The 27,964-nt window shown below is 48.7% G+C and overlaps 2 protein-coding genes and 1 long non-coding RNA gene across 3 annotated transcripts; 1 reads left to right on the top strand and 2 right to left on the bottom strand.

The window, feature by feature from the left end:
• Positions 1–531: 531 nt before the first annotated feature.
• On the bottom strand, positions 532–3,002 carry DNAJC5G (DnaJ heat shock protein family (Hsp40) member C5 gamma). Its single transcript, XM_010592045.3, is given in 5 exon segments — positions 532–599; positions 1,762–1,906; positions 2,084–2,317; positions 2,319–2,346; positions 2,605–3,002. Coding segments are annotated over 5 exon segments (678 nt in total). The 5' UTR covers positions 2,808–3,002.
• A 6,320-nt stretch (positions 3,003–9,322) lies between these two features.
• On the bottom strand, positions 9,323–17,394 carry LOC135232938 (uncharacterized). The gene is made up of 3 exons (XR_010323565.1): positions 16,619–17,394; positions 13,434–13,562; positions 9,323–10,748 (listed from the first exon to the last, which is right to left on the bottom strand). It is a non-coding gene; the product is annotated as an uncharacterized LOC135232938 (long non-coding RNA).
• A 1,788-nt stretch (positions 17,395–19,182) lies between these two features.
• On the top strand, positions 19,183–27,554 carry SLC30A3 (solute carrier family 30 member 3). Its single transcript, XM_064295154.1, has 8 exons — positions 19,183–19,277; positions 22,683–22,864; positions 23,337–23,483; positions 23,580–23,733; positions 24,210–24,408; positions 24,661–24,766; positions 24,980–25,114; positions 26,673–27,554. Exons 1-8 carry the CDS (start codon positions 19,183–19,185, stop codon positions 26,819–26,821), a joined length of 1,167 nt encoding a protein of 388 aa, XP_064151224.1. The 3' UTR covers positions 26,822–27,554.
• The last annotated feature ends 410 nt before the right edge of the window (positions 27,555–27,964 follow it).

The raw sequence follows: 27,964 nt of genomic DNA, 5'->3' as shown, positions 1-27,964 counted from the left end.
GGTTGACTCACATGACATGGTATGTGGTGGGCAATGCCAAGGGCACGGGCACCCGAAGAAGGTGAGACTACTCCCAGAAAGCTGTAGTGGCTTAAGAATGAGGCTGACACAAGGAGTTCTTGGTACACAGAGTTGTAAGAGAGGAGGGTTAGCTGGTACAGCAGCTCCAGGGATGGGATTCACCCTGCCCAGGCATCAGGATCTTGGTGGAGATATCGCAAGTGGCTCAGGGACCCGACCAGCTGACACTCAGTCAAATCCCAAGGAAAGCACAGGTTAAACAATCTTCAGGAAAAGTTTGCCACCACTGCCTGAGGCCTCATAAGGGTAGGGATGGGAGAGCTGCTCTCTGACAGATTGAAATTGGTACTGGAGCTAAAAAAGAGTAGCTGGGCAACCCTGTATGGCTGGGGTTGGTGGTACTATTAAGAGCAGAGATGGTATCCTCACTGGGATGGACAGCATCAGTGCTTCTGAAGTTGGAATTCTTACAAGAAGAGGGGTCAAATCAGGTTCAATGTCAGGACAAGCCTACTTGCTCTTCTCTTCAACATGTCCAGTGGACTGGGCAGCAAAAGGCACCCTCATTGGGTCAGCACCTATGGGGAGAAGATGTTGGCATCTTACTAATCAGAAGGAATGGTCACCCTGAATTTAAAGCAAACCCCCTATGAGTAAGATCATAAACACTTGTAGTCAATACTACAAGGATATAAACTTTCCACTAATCACTTATCTGAGGTTAATCTATATTCCTTCCTTATCCTTTAATTATTTTTGCCTTTCAGTTTTCATACCTTACTCTTCCGCATCTTTTAATAATGATCTTCATCGACAGAATCTTGCCCTCTTCTAAAATTACTCTGGGTTGCTATAATGGAATTTGAAAAACAAATATATAAATACTTAGCAAGAATTTTTTAGTCTACTGGTGAGAAAATAAGAAGCCCTGGTAGTGCAGTAGTTAAGCACTTGGCTGCTAACCAAAAGGTCAGTGGTTTGAACCCACCAGCCGCTCTGTGGGAGAAAGATGTGGCAGTCTGCTTCTGTAAAGATTACAGCCTTGGAAACTTTATGGGGGCAGTTCTACTCTGTCCTATAGGGTTGCTATGAGTCAGAATCCACTCCACGACAAGGGGTTTGGTTTGGTTGGTGGCGAGAAAATCTTTACCTTGCAGTTACTCACTAGCATCACTAGGTGGCAATATGTGTAAACTTCAGTCAACCCACAGTTTTAAAGTTTAACTACTTGGGGTGGAAATCTCAAACATTTCATTTTCCTTTTGAGTAAATGCAATAAACTGCAGCCTCTAACCTGTTTTCAATTACTGCATTTTCTAGGCTTACTCTCCCACCCCATTCCTTAGCTTAATAGTCATGAGAGGCCAACACTACATTCAAACTGTCATTTGGGGGCATAAGCCCTTCAGAAACAGATCTTATCCACCTCTTCTTCACTTACTTAGGGGTTCACAGTTTCACAGCGCTTTCTCACCCCCAACTATTTCTTTCATTCTTAATCCAGATTTATCTCGCTGTTGTTGCTAGGTGCCAGTTGATTTCAAGGCCTAGCGACCCCATGTGACAGATTAGGACTGCCCTAAACGGTTTTCTAGGCTGTAATCTTTACAGACGCAGATCACCACATCTTTCTCCTGCAGAGCTACGGGGTGGGTTCACACTGCCAACTTTTCAAGCACTTAACCATCGTGCCACCAGGGCTCCTCAGATCTTACCTCAGTTCCTGCCTATCCTTCTCACCTGATCTCGAAGGCTGATTCCGGACGTTTTGTTGATTGTTTCTCTTAGCTGCCTCCTCAGGTGGTGGCTTAAGTGCTCCGCAGCAAAAGCAACAGCAGCAACAGAAACAGCAACAAGTGAGCAGACAACATAGGAGGACAAGTGTCTACAAGCAGGAGGGAATGGTCTCAGTCCAGCAGTCCCTTCTATATTGCCATCCAAGCTTCCCTCCCTGAATCCTCCTAGCACCCAGAAAATGGGACAACAAATGCATTTGTCCTAGGAGAGGAGGGTCAACTGGCCCTCCTTCCTTGGTCTTTAGGGACTAGGAAAAATTGTGTACCTTGAACCAGCAACTATTCGCTATAAAATAGTATCTGACGCCTTCTTCGCCAAAGTGATCATATATATATATTCCCAATGAGCCATGTCGGTCGTAGATTTTCCGCTTCTTAGGGTCACTCAGTATGGCGTGGGCTGTGTTGATCTCTTTGAATATTTCTGCTGCTTGAGGATCTCCTGGATTCTTGTCTGGATGATACTTCAAAGCCAGTTTCCTACCCAGGCAATACCCATAAAGGAGGGTGGAGAGGGGATGGGGGATGGCTGGGGAGGGAAGGTTAGGATGAATTACAGGGATGGGCCTCAGAGAGTACAGAAGGAATGCATGAGATGTGGTACAAGGGATGGGGACAAGCAGCGAAAGTCTAAATTCCTTCCTGTGCCACACTGAAGAGGATGCTGGCCCCATCTGGCCCCAAAGTGAAGGCTTAGAGTTTTAGAAATGGGTTTAGAAAGCAAGGTAGAGAGAAAAGGGTTTAAGGGGGAAAATTCCAGGGTTAAATAAGGGGCTGAGCTTTGAACCTGTAGGATTTTTTTACTTCATCAGGCGAGGCACCCTTCTTAAGCTCCAGCACTGCATAGAGGCTTTTTCCACTTCTAGACAACTGGCGGGCTGCTTCATCCATATGAGCCATAATCTGGGCCAGAGCAGAAGTATTTGTGGTAACTTTCACAGGTGAAGCTGTGAAGAAGTGAGCTTTCAGTGACAGGGAATTCGTCTTCATGGGTTAGGCATGTAACTGATTACAGTGGGGCAAGTATAAGGCAACAGTGAGTGGGATCTGTGACTAGCAGGAGCGTGCAGTTGCCCAGAAAAGGCACCCAAATGCAAATTTTAAAGAGGAAACATCCTCCCCTCACATTTCTCAGTGTCCTTCAGCTACACAGACCTCCAGACACCGTACCTCCTTGAGAGGCTACACAAGGAGAGGCCTATGTTGTGGGAAGAGATTCATTTTGTCCAGGGCTCCTACTGCCTTAAGGCAACAGCCCTGGGCTTGTCCAAGCTCACTGATGGGTTTAGAAGACTAGGGTGGCGCCAGCTCCTTAACAGGCTGGGTCAGGAATCCGGAAGATCTCCTATTACCAAGGAGAAACAATTCAGACCAAACCCTAAGCGAGGTCGGGGGCACAAAAGCCAGGCCAGGGGGCAGTGCTTGCAGCTAGGTCAGCAGACTTTCTTCTTCCCCCTAGGCTCCCGCTCTCAAGCAATGGGCGCCCCACCTCCGTCCCTCAAAGAGGAGGCAGTGGGGAGAAAAGCGAGATGAGTCCTGGGCTGAAGAAGGAAGTGGAAAGGGGCTGCTGAGCAGTGGGAAGATGCGGCACCGAGAAGCAGGACCCCAGAGTTGGGGAGTGGCTTGGGGGGCCCGCGGCCTAGGAGAACAAAGGCAAAGCTCAGGGATGCTCTAAATTCCCAGCTTCCCTCTGGCTCTGTAGCCACAAGGCTGCCGACTCCCCACGCCGGCTTCGCCCTTTATTTACCTCGGAGTCCCTCTCTTCAGCCTAGTAGGCCTCACACCCGCCCCACCCTCTCAGGTGTGAAACTTCACACAGCCGGCCCAGCGGCCGACTGCGCATGCGTGCTACGCAAGCTTACGCTCCGACGCACCGATGCGCCAACTCGCTCCGGGTTGCTTTTGGCGCCCCGGAAGGGCTGGGAGGTGAGGCCACGTAGTCCCTGGGACTTATTTTGCTCGCGTAAGCCTGCGTGAAGGGATCTGCCCGCACCAGCGGCCAGGGGTAGTTGAGCATGTGTCGTTCCTAGCCTTTTGCACTGGCGCAGCCACTAGGGGCATCCCTTTTACCCAGTTAGAGGACATCACCAGCCAGATTGCAGTCATGGCTCATCCGCTCATTTAAGGAAAGACAATGAGACGAATTACTTTCTCACTCTTATTTTTCAGAATTTAGGGGTCTCCACTTGGCCCTTTTTCCTCCTTCCTCCTAGAGTCTCCTACAGATCCTTCAAGACCAACCTCAAATGTCAGCGCTTCTGGGAATCCTTTCTTCATTCCCCCAGTTGTTCCCGCCTTGTAGTATTATATTGTAATTATTAGTTTGCACACCCTTTTAAAATTATATCTTGATCATTTCCAGAAGTCACTACTGCTCTTTAAAAACTTTATTTAAATACTATTCTATCATGAGAATGTGCCGTAATTTAATTATATAATCCAGGTTGGATAGTTAATCTGTTTCTAACTATTTTAAAGTATAATAACTTTACAATTAAAATTTTTATGCATAAATTTTTAAATTTCTGATTCCCCCCCTTAGGAAATTGGGAAATTATTGGGTTAAGGTGAAATTTTTGAGGTTCTTAATCTATATTGCTAAATTTCTTCCCAGAAAGGTACCAAAGTGCCAGTTCACATCCCCACCTGCAATGGTTGAGAGCAGCTTTCTCTGCCTGGCCTTACTTCCAGCGATCTCCCACAAAAGAAGGTTTCTGCACCGCTTAACATTTACCACCTTGTGGTGATTGATGGTTTTCTTTACAGAACACTCAATGGCTCCCATAACATGTAGTCAAAAGTTTTATTACTTCAATAATACCTCTCTGTTACCTCTTTTATCACTCTCTTCTCTTTTTAACGTTATTTGTGCACAGTTACCTCCCCTTCTAGGTTTTAAAGTGGTAAATCAAAATTCCACCCCAAGAGGAGTGAACCTGCTAACTAAACTAAGGAGTCTGTATGCAGCAGGCACAATGACTACTGAATTAATAGATTTTTTTCCTGAATTTATTCCTGTAGGAATAAATCGGTTTGTGTGGGTGGGGAGGGAGATTGCCTGTAGAATGAAAACCTTTGGCCTTTCACACCCAGTTCGTAGGTTCTGGGTCAGATGAGTTTAGTTGAGAAGGAGCTGAAGCTGACAATATTTTTGGTTTGTATAGCAAATTTCTTTAACCTCCAAACTTTCACCGCCATAATGGAATGATAGAGCTACCAGAACAATCCAACTCGTTTCTCTGGTAGCATTGAGAAGAGAAAGCAGTGCACTTACAATGAATTCTTTATATCAGCCTACAAGGCCTAGCATGGTCCAGCCCCTGCCTCTGACTCCAGCTTCATCATGTACCACTGTCCTCCTTGCTTTGTTCTCTGCCCACTACTTTCCTGTAAGTTCTTTGAAGACACCGTGTTCCTACCCACATCAAGGACCTTTGACCACACTGTTCCCTCTTCTCCAGGCTTTTCAAATGGCTGATGAAATAGAGTGTCGTAGTCAGACCTTGTGTAACTTCATGAGCGGGGAGGATAATCACCATAAGCATTAACCCAAAGCTGATTGCTATGAGGTGGAGGTCAGACATACCTCCACTCTCCAACCTTTTTACCAATTCTGACACCAGCTGTCCCTCCCACGACATTCTCTACTTCTCTGCTGGCTTCAATAATTCATTGTAATGGCCACACAGAACTCAGAGACCATATTCATGATTGTGGTGTTTATTAGGGAAATAATAGGTTACAATTCAGGATCAGGATCAACTTGGAAGTGACAGGAACAACTCGGGAGACATGATATAGTTAATCAGGACAGCTTCCAACTTCTCAGCTCTTTCTTTGCTGTACCCTCAGGCAGATAGGGCTCCCTGTCAGCCTTTGCCCTGCTCAGGTAAGTGTTACTGCTCTTCAGCTCTGCTGACAGATGCCCCGAGGCACCCCACTCCTCCAGCAAGCTTCCTGCCCGAAGGTGCTCAGCTCTCTTGCTCCAATTGGCGAGCGCATTGTAGCCACCTCATGCCATAGTCCAGGAAATCCACTGCAGCTACCTTGCTCTGGTCTGGTTCTCACCGCATGCTTTCTTGCTCCATCTCATGCCACCTCATGACACCTCCGGTCTTACAGCCCTCTGTCTCTTAGTCTAGAAGGTTCTCAGCATAGGGAACTCAGGTCTAAAGGACATGCTTCACTCCTGGCTCTTCTTGATAGTAGTTAGGTCCCCCTCAGCCTCTATGGCATCCCTCTTATAAGCCTATAAGGATGGTATAACTGACCAATCCCCTTGGTAGGCCACAAGCACCTTATTTGCATAGTCCCAGCCAATTATTTTGTGGGAGTTACAAGACTATGGCTAGAAAGGCCATGTAAAAAGAGAAACCCTTTACCCTGCAGCTGACTTCTCATCCATGGGGATCTCAGCTTCATGTCCCCTCCTCAGAGATGCCTTCTAAACTAGGTTCCACTCCCTCCTCCATAATACTCTTGCAATAGTTTTGAACATATATTTATTTGTATGCTAATTTGTTTAATGTCTGCTTTCTGCAGTAGATTGTGAGCTCCATGAGGGCAGGAACCTTGTTTGTTTTGATTGTCATTGTATCCTCAGCACCTAGGACCATGCCTGGCTCACCCAAAAACACCAAAAACCAAACCCACTGCTGTTGAGTCGATTCCAACTCATAGTGACCTTCCGGACAGAGTAGAACTGCTCCATAGAGTTTCCAAGGAGCGCCTGGCAGATTTGAACTGCCGACCTCTTGGTTAGCAGCTGTAGCACTTAACCACTACACCCACTGTAAGTGAATAAATGAATTGTCAAATGAGCTACAGCAGAGGGATCCCTCCACCGGTCCAATGTAGGCCTGAGGGTTAGGCCATAGCAAGAATTCCTTGGGACAGAAGCACTTAGCAGGAATTGGACAGGACTGCCTTCCTTGTTGAAAGTGAATATGATTTGAAGCGCTTACTGATGAAGGTCAAAGGCTATAGCTTTCAATGTGGATTATCTGAACATAAAGAAAACGAAAATCCTCACAACTGGTTTGATAAACAACATCATGATAAATGGTAAAGAAATTGAAGTTGTCAAGGATTTCATTCTACTTGGATCAACAGTCAATGGCCACAGAAGCAGCAGTCAAGAAATCAAACGATGTACTGCATTGGGAAAATCGGCTGCAAAAGACCTCTTTAAAGTGTTAAAAAGCAAATATGTCACTTTGATGACTAAGGTGTGCCTGACCCAAGCCTGGTTTTTTCAATCGTCTCTATATCCATGCAAAAACTGGACAATAAAAAAGGAAGATCAAAGAATTGTCACATTTGAATTGTGATGTTAGTGAAGAATATTGAATATACCATGGACTGCCAGAAGAACGCACCACCAGGAGAATGAAGCACAGCAAGATTGCTCCTTAGAAGCAAGGATAGTGAGACTTCATCTTGCTTACTTTGGATATGTCATCAGGAAAGACCAATCGCTAGAAAAAGACATCATGCTTGGTAAAGTAGAGAGTTGGCAAAAACGATGGAAACCCTTCATGAGATGGATTGACACACCAGCTGCAGCAGTGGGTTCAAACATATCAGTAATTGTGAGGATGGAGCAGGACTGGACCATGTTTCGTTCTATTACACATAAGATCACCATGAGTTGGAGTTGACTCAACAACAACACAACAGGATCCATCTTCCCTCACACAGTCCTAGGCAAGAAACCACAAAGGGAGTGAAGAGAAGACGATAGTGATTCTGAGTTACTTGTGTCTGATTTGTCTTAGTATTCTCTCAGTTCCTAACTCAGTTCTCAGGAAGTTGTAGGTGCTTAATAAATGTTGATTGGTTGAATGAATGAACAAGTTTTTGTGTGGCTTTACCTAATTATCTCCTTGGATCCTCACAACAATCCTGAGAGGTGGTATGATCACTTCCCTGCTTTATGGAAGAAGTGAGCCCTGAGAAAGAGGGCAAATTAGGTTCTGAGAAGAGTTAGTAAACATCCTTCACATCTTGCCAGAGGCTCCAGAATGTTATTACTTCTTACCATTGCTCTCTGACATTCTAATTAATTGCAGTTCATGGCTCTTCAAATTCATAGCCATTATCTTTAAGTCTTCTGAGCCTGTACATTGAATGAAATGGCACTGCAGCTACTAGAGATGGGAACTGAGCAGGCAAGTCTGCCTGGCATTCTTTGTTCAGAGGCTCTCTACTTTGCCTTTACCTAGAAACCAGACCCCTTTTTAACTCCACTTTCTATCCAGAGGGTCTCTAACACCCAGTACAGTACTAGGCAGAACATACAAGCCAGGAGTAGGAAACCCTAGATCTTAGTTTTAGCTCTGGCTTTTGATCTTGGACAGGTCACTTAATCTCTGAGTCTCTTTTTCTTCTTCTGTAAAAACCTGTGCCATTTCTAAATTAGATTTGGTTGTAAAAAGGATAGAAAAAAAAAAAAAAGAGCTACACTAAAGAATGATTACAGACTAAAACCTATTTTAAATCATTTGCCCTCCTGCCATGCTCTGAGTCAGTGATTTTATAATTTACTACCCCCCAGAGCCATTTGGTCTCTCCTGGAGAAAACCAAGAAGCATCCCTTATTTACCCACAAACAAGTAAAGTTTTAGTCATATAGCTGGAATACACACAGACAGCAGACACTGGCATATTTATACCCAAAATATCACGCTCTGGAACATATGCACTGGGAGAGAGAGATCATAATTTGTCACACCCAACCACCAGTCTCAAGCTGGAAGGGACTACAGAGATTTAACTCGAATCTACTGCCTTCGTTCTACAGTGGAGGAAAGTGTGCTCCAGAGAGGAGGGCTGGCCGCTCAAGGTCACCTAGTGAGGTCTTCAGATACCAAATTCAGTGCTTACACCCTAACAGCTCTTTAGACAAATCAGCTCCCCCCCAGTTTAAAATCTAGGTCTAGAGATAGACCAAAGCTGTGGTTTGTGTCATTTTCCCTCATGGGTGAGGGTGGACCTCAATAAGCCAGGTCATGTCCCTCTTTTCCTTTCCCCCAAATGAAGGCACACATACTACATGGGACCAAAAACACCACCAGCCTCATTCATTGCTGGTGGGACTGTAAAATGGTGCAGCCATGCTGGAAACATCCAGCAGTTTCTTAAAACGCTAAACACAGGCTTGCTATTTGATCTAGCAATTGCGCTCCTAGGTATTTACCCAAGTGTGATGAAAATGTATGACCACACAAATATTTATACAGTTTTTTTCATAATTGCTAAAAAGATGTCTTTAAATAGCTGAATAGATAAACAGACTGTGGTACATCCACACAAAGGAGTATTATTCAGTGATAGAAAAAAATGAGCTACCAAGCCATGAAAAGATACAGAAGAAGTTTAAATGCATATAGCTAAGTATAAGAAGCTGGTCTGAAAAAGCTGAATCATACAGTATGATTACAACTACATGACCAACTGGAAAAGGAAAAACCATAGAGGCAGCAAAAAGATCAGTGGTTGCCAGGGGTTCAAGGAGAGAGGGGAGACGAGTAGGTGGAGCACAGGGCATTTTTAGGGCAATGGAACTGCTCTGTATGATATTTGTAATGGGGGGCATGTGATCATTTGTCAAAACCCATAGGTCTGTACAACACAAAGAGTGAACCCTAATGTGAACTATGGACTTTAGTTAATAATAATGTATCAATATTTATTCAATTGTACCAAATGTATCACAGATATTAATAGAAGAAACAATGTACAGGGGATAGGTGGGATATGGGAACTCAGTATTCTCTGCATAATTTTTCTGTAAGCGTAGAACTGCTTTAGAACTGCTCTAAAAATTAAGTCTATTAAAAAAAGAAACCCACTGCCGGTGGGTTTATATGCCTGTTCTACCCAGGCCAGACACTGGTGGGAGCGGGGGAGGGTGGTAGGGCGAGGAGACGGCTTCCAGCTAGAGAGGTTGCTTTATACCCCCTCCTTTTTGACCTGCAACCCCAGATTCTGTAGACTTAGGGGCAGGCTAACAGGGCATACTTGCCTCATCTATCAAATGGTGAGAGTAACGTCTTCCTCCTAGGGTTTGTGATGGTTAAGGTTGTGTGTCAGCTTGGTTGGTCCCAAAGTCTCAGTGGTTTGGCAGTTATGATGTAGTTTGGCAGTTGTATGATGTTGTGATCACTTCCATGATGAGATTTGATATAATATGATCACCTCTATGATGGTATCTGCTGTGAGTAGCCAATCAGTTGAAAGGGAGTTTCCTTGGGCATGTTGCCTGCTTCCAATATAAGCGGACATTCTGGCGAGGCTGGTGGGCTTTTGCTAACTCTGGATGGCTACCGTTTGTCTGACCTCCAGATCTTATGACTTAGCAGTTTGAGATCTTTGCAGCCTGTGAGCAACAGCCCTGCTTTCTCACCTGCCGATTTTGGGTTTACCAGACCCTACAGCTACATGAGGAAGCCCTGGTGGCATGGTGGTTAAATGCTATGGCTGCTAACCAAAGGGTCAGCAGTTCAAATCCACCAGGCGCTCCTTGGAAACTCTATGGGGCAGTTCTACTCTGTCCTATAGGGTCACTATGAGTCGGACTCGACAGCACTGGGTTTTTGGGTTTACGGCTACATGAATCAGGAGAAGCTTGCTACATGAATCAGGAGAAGCTTCTATCCTGACCCACGGGGTTGGGACATTCCAGCCTCTTCAAATGCGTGAGCCATTTCCTTGATATAAATCTCTCCATATACATATTTATACACTTCACTGGTTTTGCTTCTCTAGAGAACCCAGACTAAGACAGGGTTGTTTGGGGGACTGAACATTTAATTTGAACAGTGCCTGGCACATGGTAAGTACCTTATTATCATCACCATTATCCTCATCATAATCATCAGCATCATTCTTCCTATTCTGTCTCCTCCCAAGTTCCTTTTCATTTTGTCTCTGGGAAGAAGAGAAAAATCAGGGTCCTTTCTCTAAGAAGATTTGCAAATTGTCATTGGTGTCCTTCCATTCCCTTTCTACATCCTTCTCTCAGCCTCTTAGAATCCCATTTTCTTGCTCTTCAACCCAGTGCCATCATGGTGCCCTTTGGCTATCCAGAAACATCCCCCATGGTCCTCCACAAGCAATCCAAAAACCCGTTGCTGTCGACATAACAGCTGTATAGGACAGAGCTGAACTGCACCACAGAGTTTCCAAAGAAGGGCTGGTGGATTCAAACTGCTGACCTTTTGATTAGCAGCCTCTTAACCACTGCACCAACAGGTCTCCCCTCAAGCAACCAGAACTCTAAAATTACTTCTCATTTTCCCTGTTTTCAGACCTTCTAGTAAAAGCTTCTATCACCTCCTTAGAATGATTCCATCTGTAAGGATTAGGTAGGAAGCAATCTGATTAAAAGACTAATTAAGATTATTGTGACAAATACAGTAATACCTCATCCCTTAATTCTTTTCTTTTTAATTTTATTTATTTTGTTGCTGTTGCTGTTGAGAGTACACACAGCAAAACACACACCAATTCAACAGTCTCTACATGTACAATTCAGTGACGTTGATTACATTCTTCAAATTATGCAACCATTCTTACCCTCCTTCTCTGAGCTGTTCCTTCCTCACCATTAACATAAACTCACTGCCTCCTAAATTTCCTGTCTAATCTTTCAGAGTTCCTATTGTCGATCTGATCCCACACAGATAGTTCTTAAAAGAGCATAATGCTCAAGCCAGACATTCTTTACTAGTTAAGCTAATCTTCTGTTTAGTTTTAAGAAGACTTCAGGGGATATTTTTGGTTTAAGGTTTAAAGATTATCTCAGGGCAATAGTTTCAGGGGGTACCCCTTTAATTTTTACTAATGCAGAAGGAATAACTAATAGAATTTTAGACAATGTGACTAAACAAAGTGAAAAATATTAGGCTATGCTTTGGGAAGAGATTTTGGGCCTTAGCTGTCTTTTGTTAATCCCTACCAATTTCTTCCCATTTCTGTGATTCTGTGTTATTCTAGTTCTCCTCTGATAAGTTTCCTCTCTCCCTTACTGGCTCCTCTTCCTTTCTCACCTCCTGACTGTGGATATTCTACATGGCTTGATCCTTAAGCTTTGGTTTGTGCTCTCTTCCCTCTTCTTCAGAGATCCCGTCTATACTCATGGGTTCAGCTGTCACAACTGTGCTTTGGAGTCAGTTAAGTATCGTCCAAATGCCAGTCTCCCGTTACCCCAAAACCACACTCTATAGTCTGAACTCATCGTCTTGCTCCCAAACTGGTTGTTGTTTTTGATTTCCGTGTTAATGTTATGACTATTTCTGAGATAATGAAGCTCAGAATTCCAGGATCACTGAGCTGTGGATTCATTCCCTTCCTCAACTTCAGGCAAAAAAGTTTTAAGTTTTTTTTTTTTTCAAAGTGGCTCTTTCATTTGTCTCTTCAGCTCGCCAAGCCTTGAAGCACAGAAGTGAAAGGATTCCTATATTAGCACTGACTGTTGTCCTAGCCTCCTGTTCTCCCTGCTGCTAGTATCATCCGGGTTACTGCTACCGGATCAGTGTTCATAAAGCAGTGTTTCCATCATAGCCCCTCCTTTGCTCATAGCCCACACAATGTGAAACAACCTTTAAAACTGTCAATAAATTCTACAAATTAATACCAACTTCTCCAAACTCATCATCCACTGTTGCCCTAAAGTGAAACTTCCATAGCAATCAACCCAGTCTCTTCCCTCCACCCTCCAAATAATCCCATTCTTTCTCACCTCTGTACCATTGCCCTCACATCATCTCTCCCAATGAAATGTCCTTTCATTAATCAATTCACCTATTCCATAAATGACTATTAAGCCCCTACTATATGCCCTGGTGGTATAGTGGTTAGGAGCTACAGTTGCTAACCAAAAGGTCAGCAGTTCGAATCCACCAGGTGCTCCTTGGAAACCCTACAGGACAGTTCTCTGTCCTATAGGGTCACTATGAGTTGGAATAGACTCAACAGCAACAGGTTTTTTATATGCCTAGTACCATGGCTACAACAATAAATGATCAAACTGTTTTTTTGTCCTCATAGATTATAGTCTAATGTGGGAGACAGACATTCATTAATACATTCAACGAATATTTATTGGGCACTATAAAGTGCCAAACACTTTTCTAGTTGTCTAGGGAATATAGCAGCATACAAAGCAGACAAAAATTTCTGCCATCATGGAGCTTATATTCTGGTGGGAGGGGAGAGACAGTAAGCAAAATAAGCAAAATGTATAGTATGTTAAGTGGTAATAATGGGCATGAAGAATAATAAAGCAGGGAATGGAGACAGACAATGTCTGGGGAGGTTGCAATGTTTAAAAGGACAAGCAGGTCGGGGAGGAACAGCTCAAAAAAGGAGGATGAGAATGGTTGCACAATTCAAAGAATGTAATCAATGTCACTAAATGGTACATGTTGTTGTTGTTAGGTGCCATCCAGCCAGTTCCAACTCATAGCAACCCTATGTACAACAGAACAAAACACTGCCCAGTCCTACGCCATGCTCAATAATCGTTGTTATGCTTAGGCCTATTGTTGTAGCCACTGTGTCAATCCATCTTGCTGAGGGTCTTCCTCTTTTATCGCTGACCCTCTACTTTACCAAGCATGGTGTCCTTCTCCAGGGTCTGATCCCTCCTGACAACATGTCTGAAGTATGTGAGACGTAGTCTCTCCATCCTTGCTTCTAAGGAGCATTCTGGCTGTACTTCTTCCATGGTACATGTAGAAACTGTAAAAAAAAAAAAAAAAGAAAGAAAACCCTATAAAACATATGAGGTCATGATAAGTTGGAATCAACCTGAGGGCAACTGGTTTAGTGCTGACATCTGGCCCCAGCATGAGAGAGTACTGTAATTGATTAGTGATGTCTGTCATGGACTCAGAAACGAGAAGTAGTGTTATATATGTTTCATACTTACTATCCCTGCTTTTGAAGCCCTGGTGGTTAAGAGCTATGGCTGCTAAAGAAAAGGTCGGCAGTTCAATTCCATCAACCTTCCACCAGCCACTCCTTGGAAACTCTATGGAGCAGTTCTACTCTGTCCTATAGGGTTGCTATGAGTCAGAATGGACTCCCCAATGGGCTATGGGTTATCCCTGCCTTTACCAAGAGGGACCACACTAAAAGTGTTTCAGCCATCAGAACTGTTAAAGAGAGAAATTGATAGCAGCCACCTGCTTTGATTTTGGGTTTTTTTTTACCCAGGAAACAAAATATTCACTCTAAAGAAATTCCTGACTAGGACTGATCCTGCCAGAGGCTTTTCTTTCACTCATAGTTGCTAATCTTTTCTTTCCTGTTTGAATCTAGGCTTACTAAATTTAAATTTCAAAAGATATGGCTGAGTGGAGAGCCAGAGGCCATCTTATGACCACTGTCAGTTGATCTCAGTGAAAGGAGGAAGGCAGGGTTCAGTCAATCATGTTAAGCTTAGTCAATGGTTGATCTTCTATATTTCTCCCTCTTCTCTTTATGGAAACCCTGGTAATGTAGCGGTTAAGCGCTATGGCTGCTAACCAAAAGGTCGGCAGTTCGAATTCACCAGGTGCTCCTTGGAAACTATGGGGCAGTTCTATGCTGTCCTATAGGATCGCTATGAGCCGGAATTAACTCAATAGCAACAAGTTTGGTTTGGTTTTATACGCATATAGGACAACTGCTCAGAATAAAATCAGTCATCTGAGTCAAGATCTAAAGCAGGTGAGGATATCCGGCAGAGTGCATTGCATGCTGAGAGATGAGCAAATGCCACAGTGTGTTGAAGGAATCGCACAAAAGCCAGAGTGGCTGGGGAGTGGGGTGAGAGTTTTATGAAATGAGATCAGAGGGGCCAGATCATGTAGGGCGAAGGACTTTGGCTGTTATATGAGCGAGATGGAAGTCACTGGAAGGTTTTGAGCTCAGGAGTGACGAAGTCTGCCTATGTTGCCTAGCTACTTGGTTGAGAATAGATTATAGGACAATAAGTGTGGAAGCAGGGAGACCACCTAGGAGGCTACTGCAATGATCAAGATGACAGATGATGGTGGTTTGGGCAAGAGTCGGAGCAGGATTTGCTGACAGATTGGACGTGAGGTGAAAATAGAGGAGTCAAGGATGGCTCCAAGGTTTTTGGCCTGAGCAAATGGAAGGATGGAGTTACCATGTTCTGACCTGGGAGGAATGCAGGAAGAGAAGGTGTGGGATGGGAGTGATGATCAGGGGCTCAGTTTTGGACTTACGAAGCTTGAGATACCTATTAGACAAAGTGGAGAGGTCAAGCTGACATTTGGGCATGTGAGTTTGGAGTTAAAGTGAGAGATCTGGGAATGATCATTGTACAGATGCTATTTATTTTTTAAGCCTTTTTAAATAGAAAATTTCAAACACATGCAAAAATAGAAGAGTACAATGATCCCCCACGTACCCATCACCCACCTTCAACAACTATTGCTTTCTGCTGTTTCTAGATAGTATTTAAAGCCTTGAGACTGGATGGATGATACCTCCATGGGAATGAGTGCAGAAAAAAAAAAAAAAAAGAGATGAAGGTAACCAAGAGACCGAGCATAAGCAGTCAATGAAATAGGAGGAAAACCAGATTATGGTATCCTAGAAGCCAAGAGAAGAAACAATTCCCAAATAATGATTAATTACAGTGTGATAAGTACTATAGAGAAAAAAAAAAGTAGTGGGCAATGAGAGTGTATAACATGAGAACTAACCTTTGGGGATAAGGGAAGGCCTCCCTGAGGAGGTGACATTTAAGCTGTAGCTCTCCCTCATTCTCTCTATCAACAAATTCTGTGCATCCTTTTAAGATCCAACTAAAATCCTACTTCCTCCATTCTGCTTTCCACTCTGACAATAAGCTCCACCTTTCTGGGATGGCTTCCTTGAGGACTATGGGCCAACCACTGTGTGAGAACGAGTGATGAACAAGACACAACTCCTGCCTTCAGGGAGCTTGCACTCTAGTGAAGAGATAGACAAGCAGCCTATTTCATTACAGTATGGTGAGTACTATGATCAGGCAAGCACAGTGGGCCTTGAAAGCACCGGGGAGGGCACCTAATAGTTCTCCCTAAGGGAAGTCAGGAAAGGCTTCATGGAGGTGACATCTGAGCAGAGAATGGAGTAGAAGTTGGATCCCCAGGTTTGCGCTGACCCATAGCCTCTGTCCATACCCTTCAGCCTGGCTCAAACCTTTCATCAAGTATTAACCCTTGCCCACAAGTTTGGATTCCAAATCTCACCTGAGAGCTCCAGCCCAGTCTAAATCCTGACCTCAGCTTAGCCCTCTTTCTCTTCCAATTTGAACTGGTCCAGCATAGACTTCTAGCCTCGGTCCCCCTGCAGCCAGCCGCCTCCTGGCACACTCTGCCAGAGGCCCTCTGGAAGGACGCTGACCTGCTTTACTGGGAACATACAGGGTTTCTTGCCTCCGTCAGTCATTTGGGCCTAAGAAAGGCCTAAGTGAGACTCACCTGAGGGAAGATTGATTTCTGAGGCAGAACAGGACAGGTAGTAAAAGAGATAGTGGGTAAATCAGTAACAAAAGACTATAGAATAGCAGTTGACTGCAATCAAGTTAGAGCCAGGAGGGGAGGGAACTTGTCTGTCTTGTTCACTAGAATACCCAGCTAAGCAAAAAAAAAAAAAAAAAAAAAACAAGCAGGGTGCAAAAGCAAGGACAGGAACATAGCGGGGTGCCTGTACAGTAAATGCTGAATGAAGAGTTGAATGTTGAATGAATAGCTCTGGCAAAGCTACAGTTCCACATAGCGCACCAGCCCTGAGCTGACCTTCTAGTTCTTGGCTTTTATCCAGGTGCAGCAGGCCTTCCTCTGGCCTGGCATTCCAGAAGACAGTTTGCAAAGATTTTAACAGGACCACTTGATGGCTTTTTGAGAAACAGGTGCAAGGAGGCTGTTTCGCTGCCAGGCTTTTCTTACATAAATTTCCATGCGAAGACAACTGCTGGTCCTCCCACCGCGAGTGCCCTCGGCTTCCGGAGGTGGCCCTGTCATCCTTCCGCTCCGAGGCCCCCCTTCCCAGCATGTTCGTGCCCCGGGTGGCGGGCTGGCACGTGCCAGCTTCTGCGCCCCCTCCTGGGCACCATGGCTGTTGTCCGCGGAAGGAAAATCTCGGAGGAAGCCATTGTTATAATTATCATATCCCCTGTTGTCATCGGCTTAGGCCTGCCAAGAAGCCCTTTCCCTCTCGGAGGGCCCAGCGGTTTCTCCTGATTCTTGATCTCGTCCTCGCAGGCCGCTTCGGGCGAGGCTTCTGCATCCGAGTTCTGAAGGGCTCAGTGCCCCCTCCGGGTCCCAGCCCCGATACTCTCAGAACTGGGGAGGCTCCAGCCAGGTGCCTAGCTTCGAAAACCGACGGCGCACGGGCGAGATGTACCCGGGGCCCCTGCCCAGGCGGGCGGAGGCAAGGGTTCCACCCCGACTCTAACACGGGCCAACAAGGTGACCTTGGCCGGTGGCTTCCGCTCTCGCGGCCTCAGTTTGCCACCCTGTGATCTGAGGTGGGAGCTGAAGTCCCTCAGGCTCCATGCCTGTAGGCGTTGAAAGGTTGAAGGGAAAAAGTCACACTCCCCTTCAACCGCTTGGGCCTTGGGCTGGGCCTCCCAGGCGGGACCGGGGTGGGGTGGGGTGGGGTAGGGGGAAGAGCGCAGGAAAAAGTTGGCGGCGGTTCAGGGCGCAGCGGAGACGGAGGCGCCTTGAAGAGGGCACACACAGGACCTTTCGTTCCTTTCGCTCCGCTCCACCGCGCAGAAAGATCCCTTCGCTCACGCCGCCCGCAAACCTTGGCAGAGCTGCAGTCTCCTCCGCCGAAACTGCCACCCGCCACCCAGCTTGCCTAATCCGTTTAAGCCTCACCTCCTCCGCGAAGCTCTCCCAGGTTAACCCCATCAGTTCCAATTTATCTGGCACGTGCGTCCGTTTTTTTGTTTTCCGTTTGTTATTTTTTGGAAGTATACGCGTAGCCTCTTTGTTTGGAATAACAATGTGAAGTAGGGACTGTGTGTCTATCCCCAGATCTAAATTCTCGTCGCCCAGCGTGTTCTGAAGGGTGCGGTTGACGGGTTTCTTGCCTCGACTCACCAACCACTCCCACCCCTCCAGGATTTCGCGTCCATGCTCACTCTCCCTTCCTCCTACGGACCCTCCTCTTCACAGACTGTCACAGATTAGAGTGCCCAATCCAATCCCCATCCCATCTCCCTTTTTCTATTCTACAGTGACAGCAGGTGCTAGGGGCAAAGAGCACCGAGCATTTGAAGCTTCACTTCCAGGCTCGGCCACCGACTTTGCAGTAAGTCACTCCTGTCCCTGGGCCTCCCCAGATAAAAATGAAGTAATGCCCGGGAAAGTGCTACAGGTACGAAGTAAGGAATCACTTGCCGGCAAGCTGACTGCTACCTTCTTCCATAAACAGTGGCTCGTGACCCCAGAGAAGAAGCGCGGCTTATCGCGACGTGCATTCTCTCTTCAGTCGCCTGACCCGGGGAGGCAAAGAACACAGGGTTCCAGTCCAGGTCCTCCATTTACCCGCCGCATGACTTTGGACACTTCTTTTTCTGGGCCTCAGTTTTCTCATCTGAAAAATAGGAATAACAATGGATTGAAAGAGAGCAGGAAGCTTTTTGTCTGTATAAAAATAAATGATAATAAGCAATGCTTCGCATTAGATTTCCCTCGCGAATTCCGACCCCAGAGGCTCCACAGAGGGGTCTCTGGCTGGAGTCTCTGGAGGTCTTCCGGGTGTGTCAGATCATGGAGCACATTTTCTCCCTGGTTCTCTCGAGGTTGGTAATAAATAGGCATGGAACCTGGGGCCACGAGGTGACACGGTGTCGAGTAGATGTCCCCCGCGTGGGCTTGTTCCTTAGTTGGAGGTTGGTGGAAGGGATCCTGGGCTGGAGGCGCTTGCCTTGGAACCGGGGCTTCGGTTGGGGGCGGAGCTAGTTCGCCGAGGGGGAGGGGCTGTGGAGATAGGGCGTTCTCTATAACCCGAGATAAGGGGCTCCCTTCGCCCCAACCTGGCCCTTGCGCGGGGAAATGAGGCTTTGGCCACAGGGACGGGGCTCCTGGGGGCGGGGCTTAGGTGTGGGTCAGAAGCCGGGGAGCCTGGAGGCGGGGCTTGGGGAGCTCGCCCCACGCGGGGCGGGGCTCCAGCGGCCGCGGGATCTGCAGTTTGGACTCCCAGCGCCACAGTCGCCGCAGTTCCCTCCACTCTGGTGGCCTCGCGGCCCTGCGGGGAGTCCGGGGGGTCGGCTGGCCGCTCGGACGTGGCGCGGGGGTCGCCCGGCCTCTGCCTGCCTCGGTGGGGCCTAGACGGTCGTGGCTGCGCCGGCATGGAGCCCTCTCCCGCCGCTGGGGGCTCGGAGACCACGCGCCTGGTGAGCCCCCGGGACCGCGGCGCCGGCGGCGGCGGCATGCGTTTAAAGAGGTAGGACAGACCTGGGCGGGCCCGCGGCCCGGGGGCGCCACCCTCCTACCATCGGTCCATTTCGTTGTTTCCCACGGCGCAGGCTCGGGCTGGCGGCCTCGGCGCCCCGCGCTTCCCTCGAGTTCACGGCGCCCGGCTCCGTTCCCTCCGGCACCACAGGGGCCCCCTTCGCCCAGCCTGCCCGACCCCCGCCCCTCCACAGCCCACTACACCTCCTCCCCGCCACCCCCATTTTCTCTCGGCTTCAGGAGCGGCGGCCACAGCGAAAGGCCCCCCCACACCGGCCGCCAGCCGGTCCTCCCGACCCCTGCGCTGCACCGCCGCCCCAGCCGCGTCGGACCGGAGCGGCTGCCCCTCCGTCGGGCGGGAGTCGGTGCCCGGTGCCCCGATGTCCGCATTGGTCCAGGCCTTGCGGCGGGAGCACTTCGCATCCGAGGCTCCGGAGCCCCATGTACAGGCCCCCAGCCATTCCCTCCGCGCGCGGGGTCTCGGGGCGCCCCCTCCAGCCGCGGCCAGCTGTGGGCACCCGGCCCGAAGCCGGCCCTGGCTGGGTGGCGGCGGATCTTCCCGGCTCTGGGAAGCGAGGGGGCGGGAAGCAAGAAGCAGGTGCGGTCTGGGCGGCGGGGGTATTCCCGGCTCCGCACAGACGGGGCCGGGGGCGGCGAGGTGTGAAATGAGGCGCGCCGAGCGGCCGGGACAGCGGGCCGGGGGCGGCCGGGGAACCGCCTCCGCTCTCGCTCGGCCCCCAGCACCAGCGCCCGCTGGCTCTGTGCGTCCTGCCCCGCCGAGCTAGCCCTCCCTGGTCACCTCCTGCTAGCCATTTTGCCGGCTGACCGTCCGTTTGTTTCCAGAATTCGACAGGGTCTCCAGCTTTTTCTTTCTCCCCATCTCTCCCAATCTTTCTGTTTCTCAGCCCTCTCCCTTTGTCTCTGACATGGTTTTCCTGTGTTTCTCGCTCTTTCCCTGGGTTGGGGACATAGACCCGGGGGTGTGGGGGGAAGTGGATGAGCAGAGGGAGGAAAGACTTCCCGTCTGTCTCCTTCCTGCAGAGGACTGCAGACGTGGGCGGTTGTGGGGCTCCAGCCCTGGACCTGCTTTGTGACTCTCCTTTTGGGCCCTTCTCCCTCGTCCTATATCTCCCCGCTCAGTATTATTTGTTGTTTGTTGGGGTTCCGGAGGGCCAGCGAGAGGAAACCGCTCTTCCTTCTCTCTAAACAGAATGTAGTGCCCCCTCCCTCCTCACATCCACAAGGAGCTTTAGTGCCCAATTCATGCAGAACAAAGGGGAAGCAGCCTGTTGATGGCTGGCTACCTTGGTGGCTGGCTGCGCTGAGCCTTACAGGACCAGGGACAGCATCTTGCCCACTGCCCAGGGCCGCTCAGCATCTGTTTGCTTTTCAGAGCGGCATCTCTGCCTCCCAGGTCATCTTCGTTCTCATATGACCATTAGTCACCAAATCCTGCCGCATTTTCTGAAAGGGATTGTTTCCTACCTACCTGCTCCTCCTCTAAAACTCCCAGGGCTTCTGGCCTGGTCTATTCTAGGCCCCTTCATCTCCTCTCTTCCAGACTTATACATCAGCATGGTCATCTCAGGGCTCAGGAAATATTTGTTAAATCAGTCAGTGTATCTCCCTTCACTCTCCTTTGATCCCATCCTTCTTCTCCTCAGCCCTTCCCCTGGCTCCTCACACTTACACTCCAAGCCCCAAACCTTGTCATTGTCATTCCATCTGTCTGGAGCACCCTTCTCAGCTTAATCACATCTCCTTAAACATCTCTTCCTCTGTGAAATTCTCCCCACCCCATTAGAGTTGGTTGCTCCTTCCCCAGTGCCCCAAAGTCCTTTGTTTTTAACCCTTACAACACTAGCTTCTCCTTATGTCATTTGTTACACATCTGTTTCTCCCACCAGACTGGGCTTCATTCATTTACACTGACTGGTACACCTCGTGAATGAGTGGAGATGGGTTTCAAAGCTACCCTCATCTCCCTATCTTCTCTGGAAACACATGGAATTAAAAATACCAAGATTCTTCAAGAAATTAATTGCTTACAAGCACTTGAATTTTCCCTACAAGCACCAAATATCCCCCCACCTCCCTCAAACCTCAATTCACCCCTTTCTTCAGCCAGAAGGCCCAGACACCCCTCCCCGCTTTACTGCTGTGATTATGTTTCATCATTTTTTCACTCATGGGTATTTTTGTCACACTTGCATGAGTATTTCTAGGATTGCATTTTCTGCTTGGATCCTTTATTCTGTGGAAGGTTCTGTGCTTGTTGGGGTTCAAGGTGGGTAGTAGTGGGGATGAGAATTGGGCCTGAATGGACCTAAAACTCAGTCAGCCTTAGCTCAGTCTCTGTGTCCCTGGTGAGGCCCCACCCCATTCATTCAACAAGGGAAGCTATGGCACTGTGCAGTTAAGACCCCTCTGCTGGGGTCTTATGTTCAGGCTGAGGTCCAGCTGGTGCATGGCAGACACCAAATCCAGTGTTCCTGTCACTACCATGCCCAAGCACAGCAGTCTGCGCCCCTTCCCCATAACAACCCCAGCTCTGGAATCTGGCCATCAGTTCTCTGTGCCAGGAACTTCAGACTTTTGGGTTCCCAACATTCCACTACCCTCTTAAAGGGCCACACTTCATAGCACCAGATGCTATGTCCAGGGAGGGCTTAGGATCTGAGAGTGGGCACTGGGAGGTGAATCTGCGAGGGAAACCACACTAAGGCTGGGATTACGTGCTAAGAGTCCTGCTCCACACTTTTACACCACTTTCCCTTCATATTCCCTGGCATGTTACCTCAACCTTATCAAAATCCTTCCCATCCTTCAAGACGCTTCTCATGTTACCTTTTCTAGTTATTTCCCTCATTTCCTCAGAATTAATCTACTCCTCCACCTTCTGAGCCTTGATGGCCCTTGTTTTAACTACTCTGATGGCAATGGCTACCTTCAGCTATGTATCCTAGCTATTCATGTACACATCTTATTCCCCCAAAGATCCTGGGGATCAGAATGTCCTGCTCAGTTTTGTATTCCTTGTGGTGCCTATCACAATGAATTAACTTGGTTGGCTTCTAATCTCACCTCTGCCACTGGCTAGCTGTGTGGCCTCCATAAGTCTTCTTGGATTAGACTGGCTCTAAGGTGCTTTCCAGCTGTGAAATTCTGTGGATCTGTATGTGGAAAGAAAGGGCAGGCTGGGTCTAAGCTGTTCAGTTAGCCCCTATATCATAAGTGGCTCACTGTATGCAAGGGTCCCTGGTGTGACCGTGCCTTTGGAAATAGTGAGAGGTGGGCCATGTCTGTTGAGGCCAGTTTGGATCACTGAGTACCTGGGAGTGAGGAGCAAGTCAGCCCATGGGCCAGGCCCCAGGTTGAACCGTGTTCCTTGCCCCAGTCTCTTCACAGGCCCCTCAGGACCCCTCCCCGAGGAGCCCAAACCTGTGGAGATGTCCTTTCACCACTGCCATAGGGACCCCATGCCGCAGCAGGGGCTCACCCCTGAGAGACTGCAGGCACGGAGGCAGCTGTGTGCCGCCTGCGCTGTGTGCTGTGTCTTCATGGCCGGGGAGGTGGTCGGTAAGTGGGAGAGCATCTCCTCTGCCTCCCTCCTCCGTGCATGTGCTTAAGCCACTCTTCATCCAGGGTCCCAGGGAGGTTCCCTGGTGGAGATGCAGAGAAGATGAAGATGGCTGGGATGGGGGAGTCGGGTGCTCTGAAGAGGCCCCAGGTCTCAGGATATGCGCGGGGGTGAGGGACAGAGCACCAAGGGGATTCAGGGCGAGGTCTAGTGTCAGTGGGCCAGTACTGACTTCTCAGGGTTAACTGGTGTTTTAAAAACCTTAATTTATTGTTGTTAAAATAAAATGTCATTGTAGAAAAAGCTAGAAAGCATGGACGAATGACAAGAAGATAGTAGAAATTACCTGTAATCTTATCATCAGAGAAAACCACAGTTCACATTTTGGTGTATATCTTCCCAATCTATTTTCCATGCTTACACACACACACACACACTCCATTATATTTTCTAAATGGAATCACCTTGCAGGAGGGTATTTGGCACACAGCCTGGCCATTATGACCGATGCAGCCCACCTCCTGGCAGACGTAGGCAGCATGATGGGCAGCCTCTTCTCTCTCTGGCTCTCTACCCGTCCAGCCACCCGCACCATGACTTTTGGCTGGCACCGCTCAGGTAAGGCCCCTTTTTGACCTGGTGGCCCTTCAGTCTTGCCAGAGGGTACTTTGTGGGGTCCCCAGCAGGCCTCTGACAGCTTGTCTTCCCCTGCAGAGACTCTGGGTGCCTTGGCCTCTGTGGTCTCCCTCTGGATGGTCACTGGCATCCTCCTCTATCTGGCCTTCATCCGCCTGCTGCACAGCGACTACCACATCGAGGGGGGTGCCATGCTGCTGACCGCCAGCATTGCAGTCTGTGCCAATCTGCTGTACGTGCCAGTGTGGAGCAGGCACTGCGTGGGGCTCAGGACTAGGGGTCCTGCTCCAGGATGGGAGAGCTGGCTCCCCGCTGCCCCGACAGACACACACAAACACATAGAAGCAGTTCTCAACTGCATTGCCCTGGATTTGCCTGAGAAGGGACTAGGGTAGAGACCTAAAGTTCACAGTCGATGGGCATTTGTTAAGATCCCAAGAGGTGGCCAGTTGACTTGCCCAAGTCACATAGCTATTTAAATAGCAGGGCCAGGATCTGAATCCAGATCTCCTGGCACCAAGTATGGCATTCTGTCCCCCAGCCCACATTATTTGTCTCTCTTGGACAATGCTGTTTTCTTCCTGTGGCTGGGAAAAGAGGGAGAAGGAGGAAGGGCTCCTGGGGAGGTGAGAGAAGGAGGCATGGGAGTAGGGGCAGAGGAGGCCATGAGCAGGTTGCCTGGGCTCAGCTGCTCTGCTTCCCCCTCAGAATGGCCTTTGTGCTGCACCAGGCTGGGCCCCCGCACAGCCACGGGTCTAGGGGGGCAGAGTATGCACCGCTGGAGGAGGGACCCAGGGAGCCCCTGCCCCTGGGGAACACCAGCGTCCGGGCAGCCTTTGTGCATGTGCTGGGGGACCTCCTGCAGAGCCTTGGGGTACTGGCCGCCTCCATCCTCATCTACTTCAAGGTACTGTCCATCCATGGAGGCTTGCCCCAGCCTCTCTCCCTACTCCAGGCCCCACTCCCTCCTTCCCAGGACCCTCCGCCCCCCTCCCCCTTCCCTCCAACTCCCAGAGCCCCAGGACTTCCAGCCCTGGTCATACTCCCTTTCCCCTCAGCAGGGTTCCCAGTGGCTTCTCAGGTCATGTTGTTCAGGATGCCCTAGCTCTTCCTCTTAAAGGCCCCTGGTTCCTGGGCTTAGAGGTCTCCTCCTCTACAGCCTCAGTACAAGGCGGCTGACCCGATCAGCACCTTCCTCTTCTCCATCTGTGCTCTTGGATCCACGGCTCCCACCCTCCGAGATGTTCTTCGAGTCCTCATGGAAGGTGAATCAGAACCCCATCCCTGCGCCCTGTGGCCAATTCTCTGGCCTCGCTCCAGCATTGGGCCTCCTATTGCTGGAAGGGAGATTCAGGCAGAGGATGAATTGTGGGGTCAGGTGGGAGTGGGTACAGGATAGGGGGATGTGGAGTCTGGCAGGCAGCTGCCCCTGAGCAGGAGCAGCCCTGGCAATAAGGCATGGTGGGTCCTGGTTGCAGGTACCCCCCGCGGTGTGGGGTTTGAGCCCGTTCGGGACACGCTGCTGTCGGTGCCAGGAGTCCGGGCTACCCATGAGCTGCACCTGTGGGCCCTTACGCTCACTTACCATGTTGCCTCTGCACACCTGGCCATTGGTGAGTTCACACTGGCCAGGCCAGTTACTTCCTGGAAACACCTCTTACCCCAACATGGGCATGCATTACTAGAGTTGTTGCAGCCTATGTCTCTGTCCGTTTGTCTCTCTCATACACACACAAACACGTATGTTGGAGATAAGGAGGCCCGAACAGGGTTCTTGGGGAGGTTTCACCCTCTCTGAAGTAGTGTAGTAGGCCAGCGGCCCTTTAAAAGATCACTAATACCTACTGGTCTAGTGACAGGGGCACAAGTAGGTAAATTTCAGCACCTCCACTCAGTGAAGTGTCGTGTGACTATTAAGATGATGGTTATGAAGACTGTTTGACAAGTGGCCATCCAAGGCACAATTCGTCTCTATTCACCTGGAGCAAGGGAGGAAGAAGGAGAGCCAGGAATAGGAGGAGGATATGGAATGTGTGGCTAATTGCCTCCATGAACAACTCTCTCCTTTGCCACGAGACCAGAAGAACCTGGCTACCATTACTGAACATTTTAATCAAAGATTGCATAGAAGAATCCTGGTCAAAAGGGGGGAAATGTAGAACAGAATGTCAAATTCTCATGGACTCAAGTTTCTGGAGCCATGAAGGGTGGATGAACCCCTGAAACTATTGTCCTGAGATAATCTTTAAACCTTAAACCAAAAATTTCCCCTGAAGTCATCTTAAATCTAAACAATAGTTTAGCTTAATTAGTAAAAAATGTCTGTCTTGAGCATTATGCTCTTTTAAGAACTATCTATACGGGATCAAACTGACAACAGGAACTCGAAAGATTAGATAGGAACTTGAGGGCGCAGTAGGTTTATGTTAATGAAGGAGGCACAACTCAGACAAAGAGAGTAAGAATGGTTGCACAACTGGAAGAATGTAACCAGTGTCACTAAACTGTACATGTAGAAACCGTCAAATTGCTGTATGTTTTGCTGTGTATATTCTCAACAGCAACAACAAAATACATAAAATTTAGAAGAAGAAAAAAAAAAAAGACTGACAACTAGGGAACATGTTTACGGTATAATGCTGAGAGAAGAAATCTGAATATAAAATTATATCTACATTATGATTCAACTATTAAAAGTATATATGGTGACTCATGAGCTGACAAAGGATTTTTGAGTTTCTTCCAGATGCAAGAAGCAATCAGAGACTTGCAATTTGGATGCCAAAAATATCATAATTTGTGGGCTATTTGATGGTAACTGTAGAGGGACGGTGGGACAGAATGTTTTAACATCTGGCTTGTCCTGGAAAATCGGGTGGTATGGCTGCTGAAGTATATAGTAGTGCAGTGATACTCAAGAGCAGGAGAAAATAGAAAAAGAACAGTTCAGTGTGTGAGCATGGTCGATTAGGGGGGAGTCTCTTCTGATGTTTTTACACTGTTCCTACAATACAGAAAGGAAATAAAGCTCTCCATTCAAGCTCTCCATTGAATGCGTGCAAGCCTGGGTCCCCCTCCACAGGGCACCAGGTCCCAGCTGTCCTTATCTCAGACTCTGCCTGGTTCCTGACTCCCCAGGGATTGAGGCTACCTCTTATCACTCCCCCACAGACGCAGCTGCTGACCCTGAAGCTGTCCTGGCTGAAGCCTCATCCCGGCTCTACTCCCAGTTTGGATTCTCCAGCTGTACCCTGCAGGTCGAGCAGTACCGGCCTGAGATGGCCCAGTGCCTACGCTGCCGGGAGCCCCCGCAAGCCTAGCCGCTGCTCTGCCCTCATCTACCCCACTTCCAGGCCCAGGCTCAGCCCTAGAATCTCAGCACCTGCCTCCCTGCTCACAGAGAGGGGACTGAACTGGGCCCAGACCCCTTCCTCTCTTCCCCCTCCCACCTGCCAAACTCCCTAGCCCCTAGCCCCTGTGGGCAAGACCAAAGTGTGTGTGGGGAATGGGGAGGGAGTCTAGGCCAAGGTTCAGGACTGCTCAGGAGCAGGGGTCCTGGGTCTTAGTGCAGTGGGGGAGGTGGGGTGTAGAAGTCTCACTGTCTCTTCTCCCCCGAGATCTGGGGAGCCGTGAGCCTCCTTTCCAAGCAGCTCATCTGTCTGTGGCAGACTGGCTGGCTGCGGGCATCTGCCTGTCTGTGTGCTGTTGATGTGCCTGTGCCTGGGGGAGGTCAATGGGGTCCCCTTCCTACGTGGCCTCGCTCTGTCTATGCAGGGGCCCCAAAGCCCACACTTTGTCTGTGTTCTCGCCCTGTGGTTTTGTCTGTGTGTGTTTCTTGGTGCTGTGGCCTGTGTGTCTCTGTGCCTGTATGGCTGTGCTATGGTATCTATGAGTCTGCATCATCCATGTGTCTGTTTTGGGGGTCTGTCTGTCCATCCCTCTGTTGGTGCTGTGCCGTTGGCTATCCCAGAGAGAGGGAAGACTTTGCAGCACCTCCACCAATAAACTCGTGTCTAACTGCATCTTCCAGGCCCCGTGCTGATTCCTCAGGAGGATGACATAGAACTGACCATTTAGGTACTGACAGAATCCTTCAGCTGGAGTAATCTTCTCCAGCCCTCCTAGCTCCTTCTCAGCCCCTCCACCCTCTCCATCCACAAATACCATCCAGATAATAGGCTAAAAACCACCAACACCTTTACTCAGCTTCCCCATAGAGTTGCTATGAGTCGGAATTGACTCGATGGCAATAGGTTTCGTTTTGTTTTGGTTTTCCCTGTTTCACAGTGTGCTCAAACCTGGGTCAAAAGGTGATGCCCCCCCCCCCGCCCCCGCCGCCGCTGTGGTTGTTGGCTCAGGAACAGTCTGCACGGGCCCTGGGCTTGGTTGCAGGAGAAAGTTGGAAGACAAAAAGAGTCTAGAGATTCTGGGAGGTCATTCCTAAAGGCTCCAGCAGGCAGGGT

This window comes from Loxodonta africana, chromosome 12 (assembly GCF_030014295.1).
Source record: "Loxodonta africana isolate mLoxAfr1 chromosome 12, mLoxAfr1.hap2, whole genome shotgun sequence".
Taxonomy (NCBI): domain Eukaryota; kingdom Metazoa; phylum Chordata; class Mammalia; order Proboscidea; family Elephantidae; genus Loxodonta; species Loxodonta africana.
The sequence above is the reverse complement of the archived record's forward strand: the minus strand, read 5'-3'. Positions and strand labels throughout refer to the sequence as shown.

Bases quoted from the DNA above. Each gene is read 5' to 3' on its own strand.
- SLC30A3 (XM_064295154.1), top strand. From the start codon at position 19,183: ATGGAGCCCTCTCCCGCCGCTGGGGGCTCGGAGACCACGCGCCTGGTG. The intron at 23,734-24,209 runs GTACGTGCCAGT...CTTCCCCCTCAG, and splicing joins GCAGTCTGTGCCAATCTGCT to AATGGCCTTTGTGCTGCACC. The intron at 24,409-24,660 runs GTACTGTCCATC...CCTCCTCTACAG, and splicing joins CCATCCTCATCTACTTCAAG to CCTCAGTACAAGGCGGCTGA.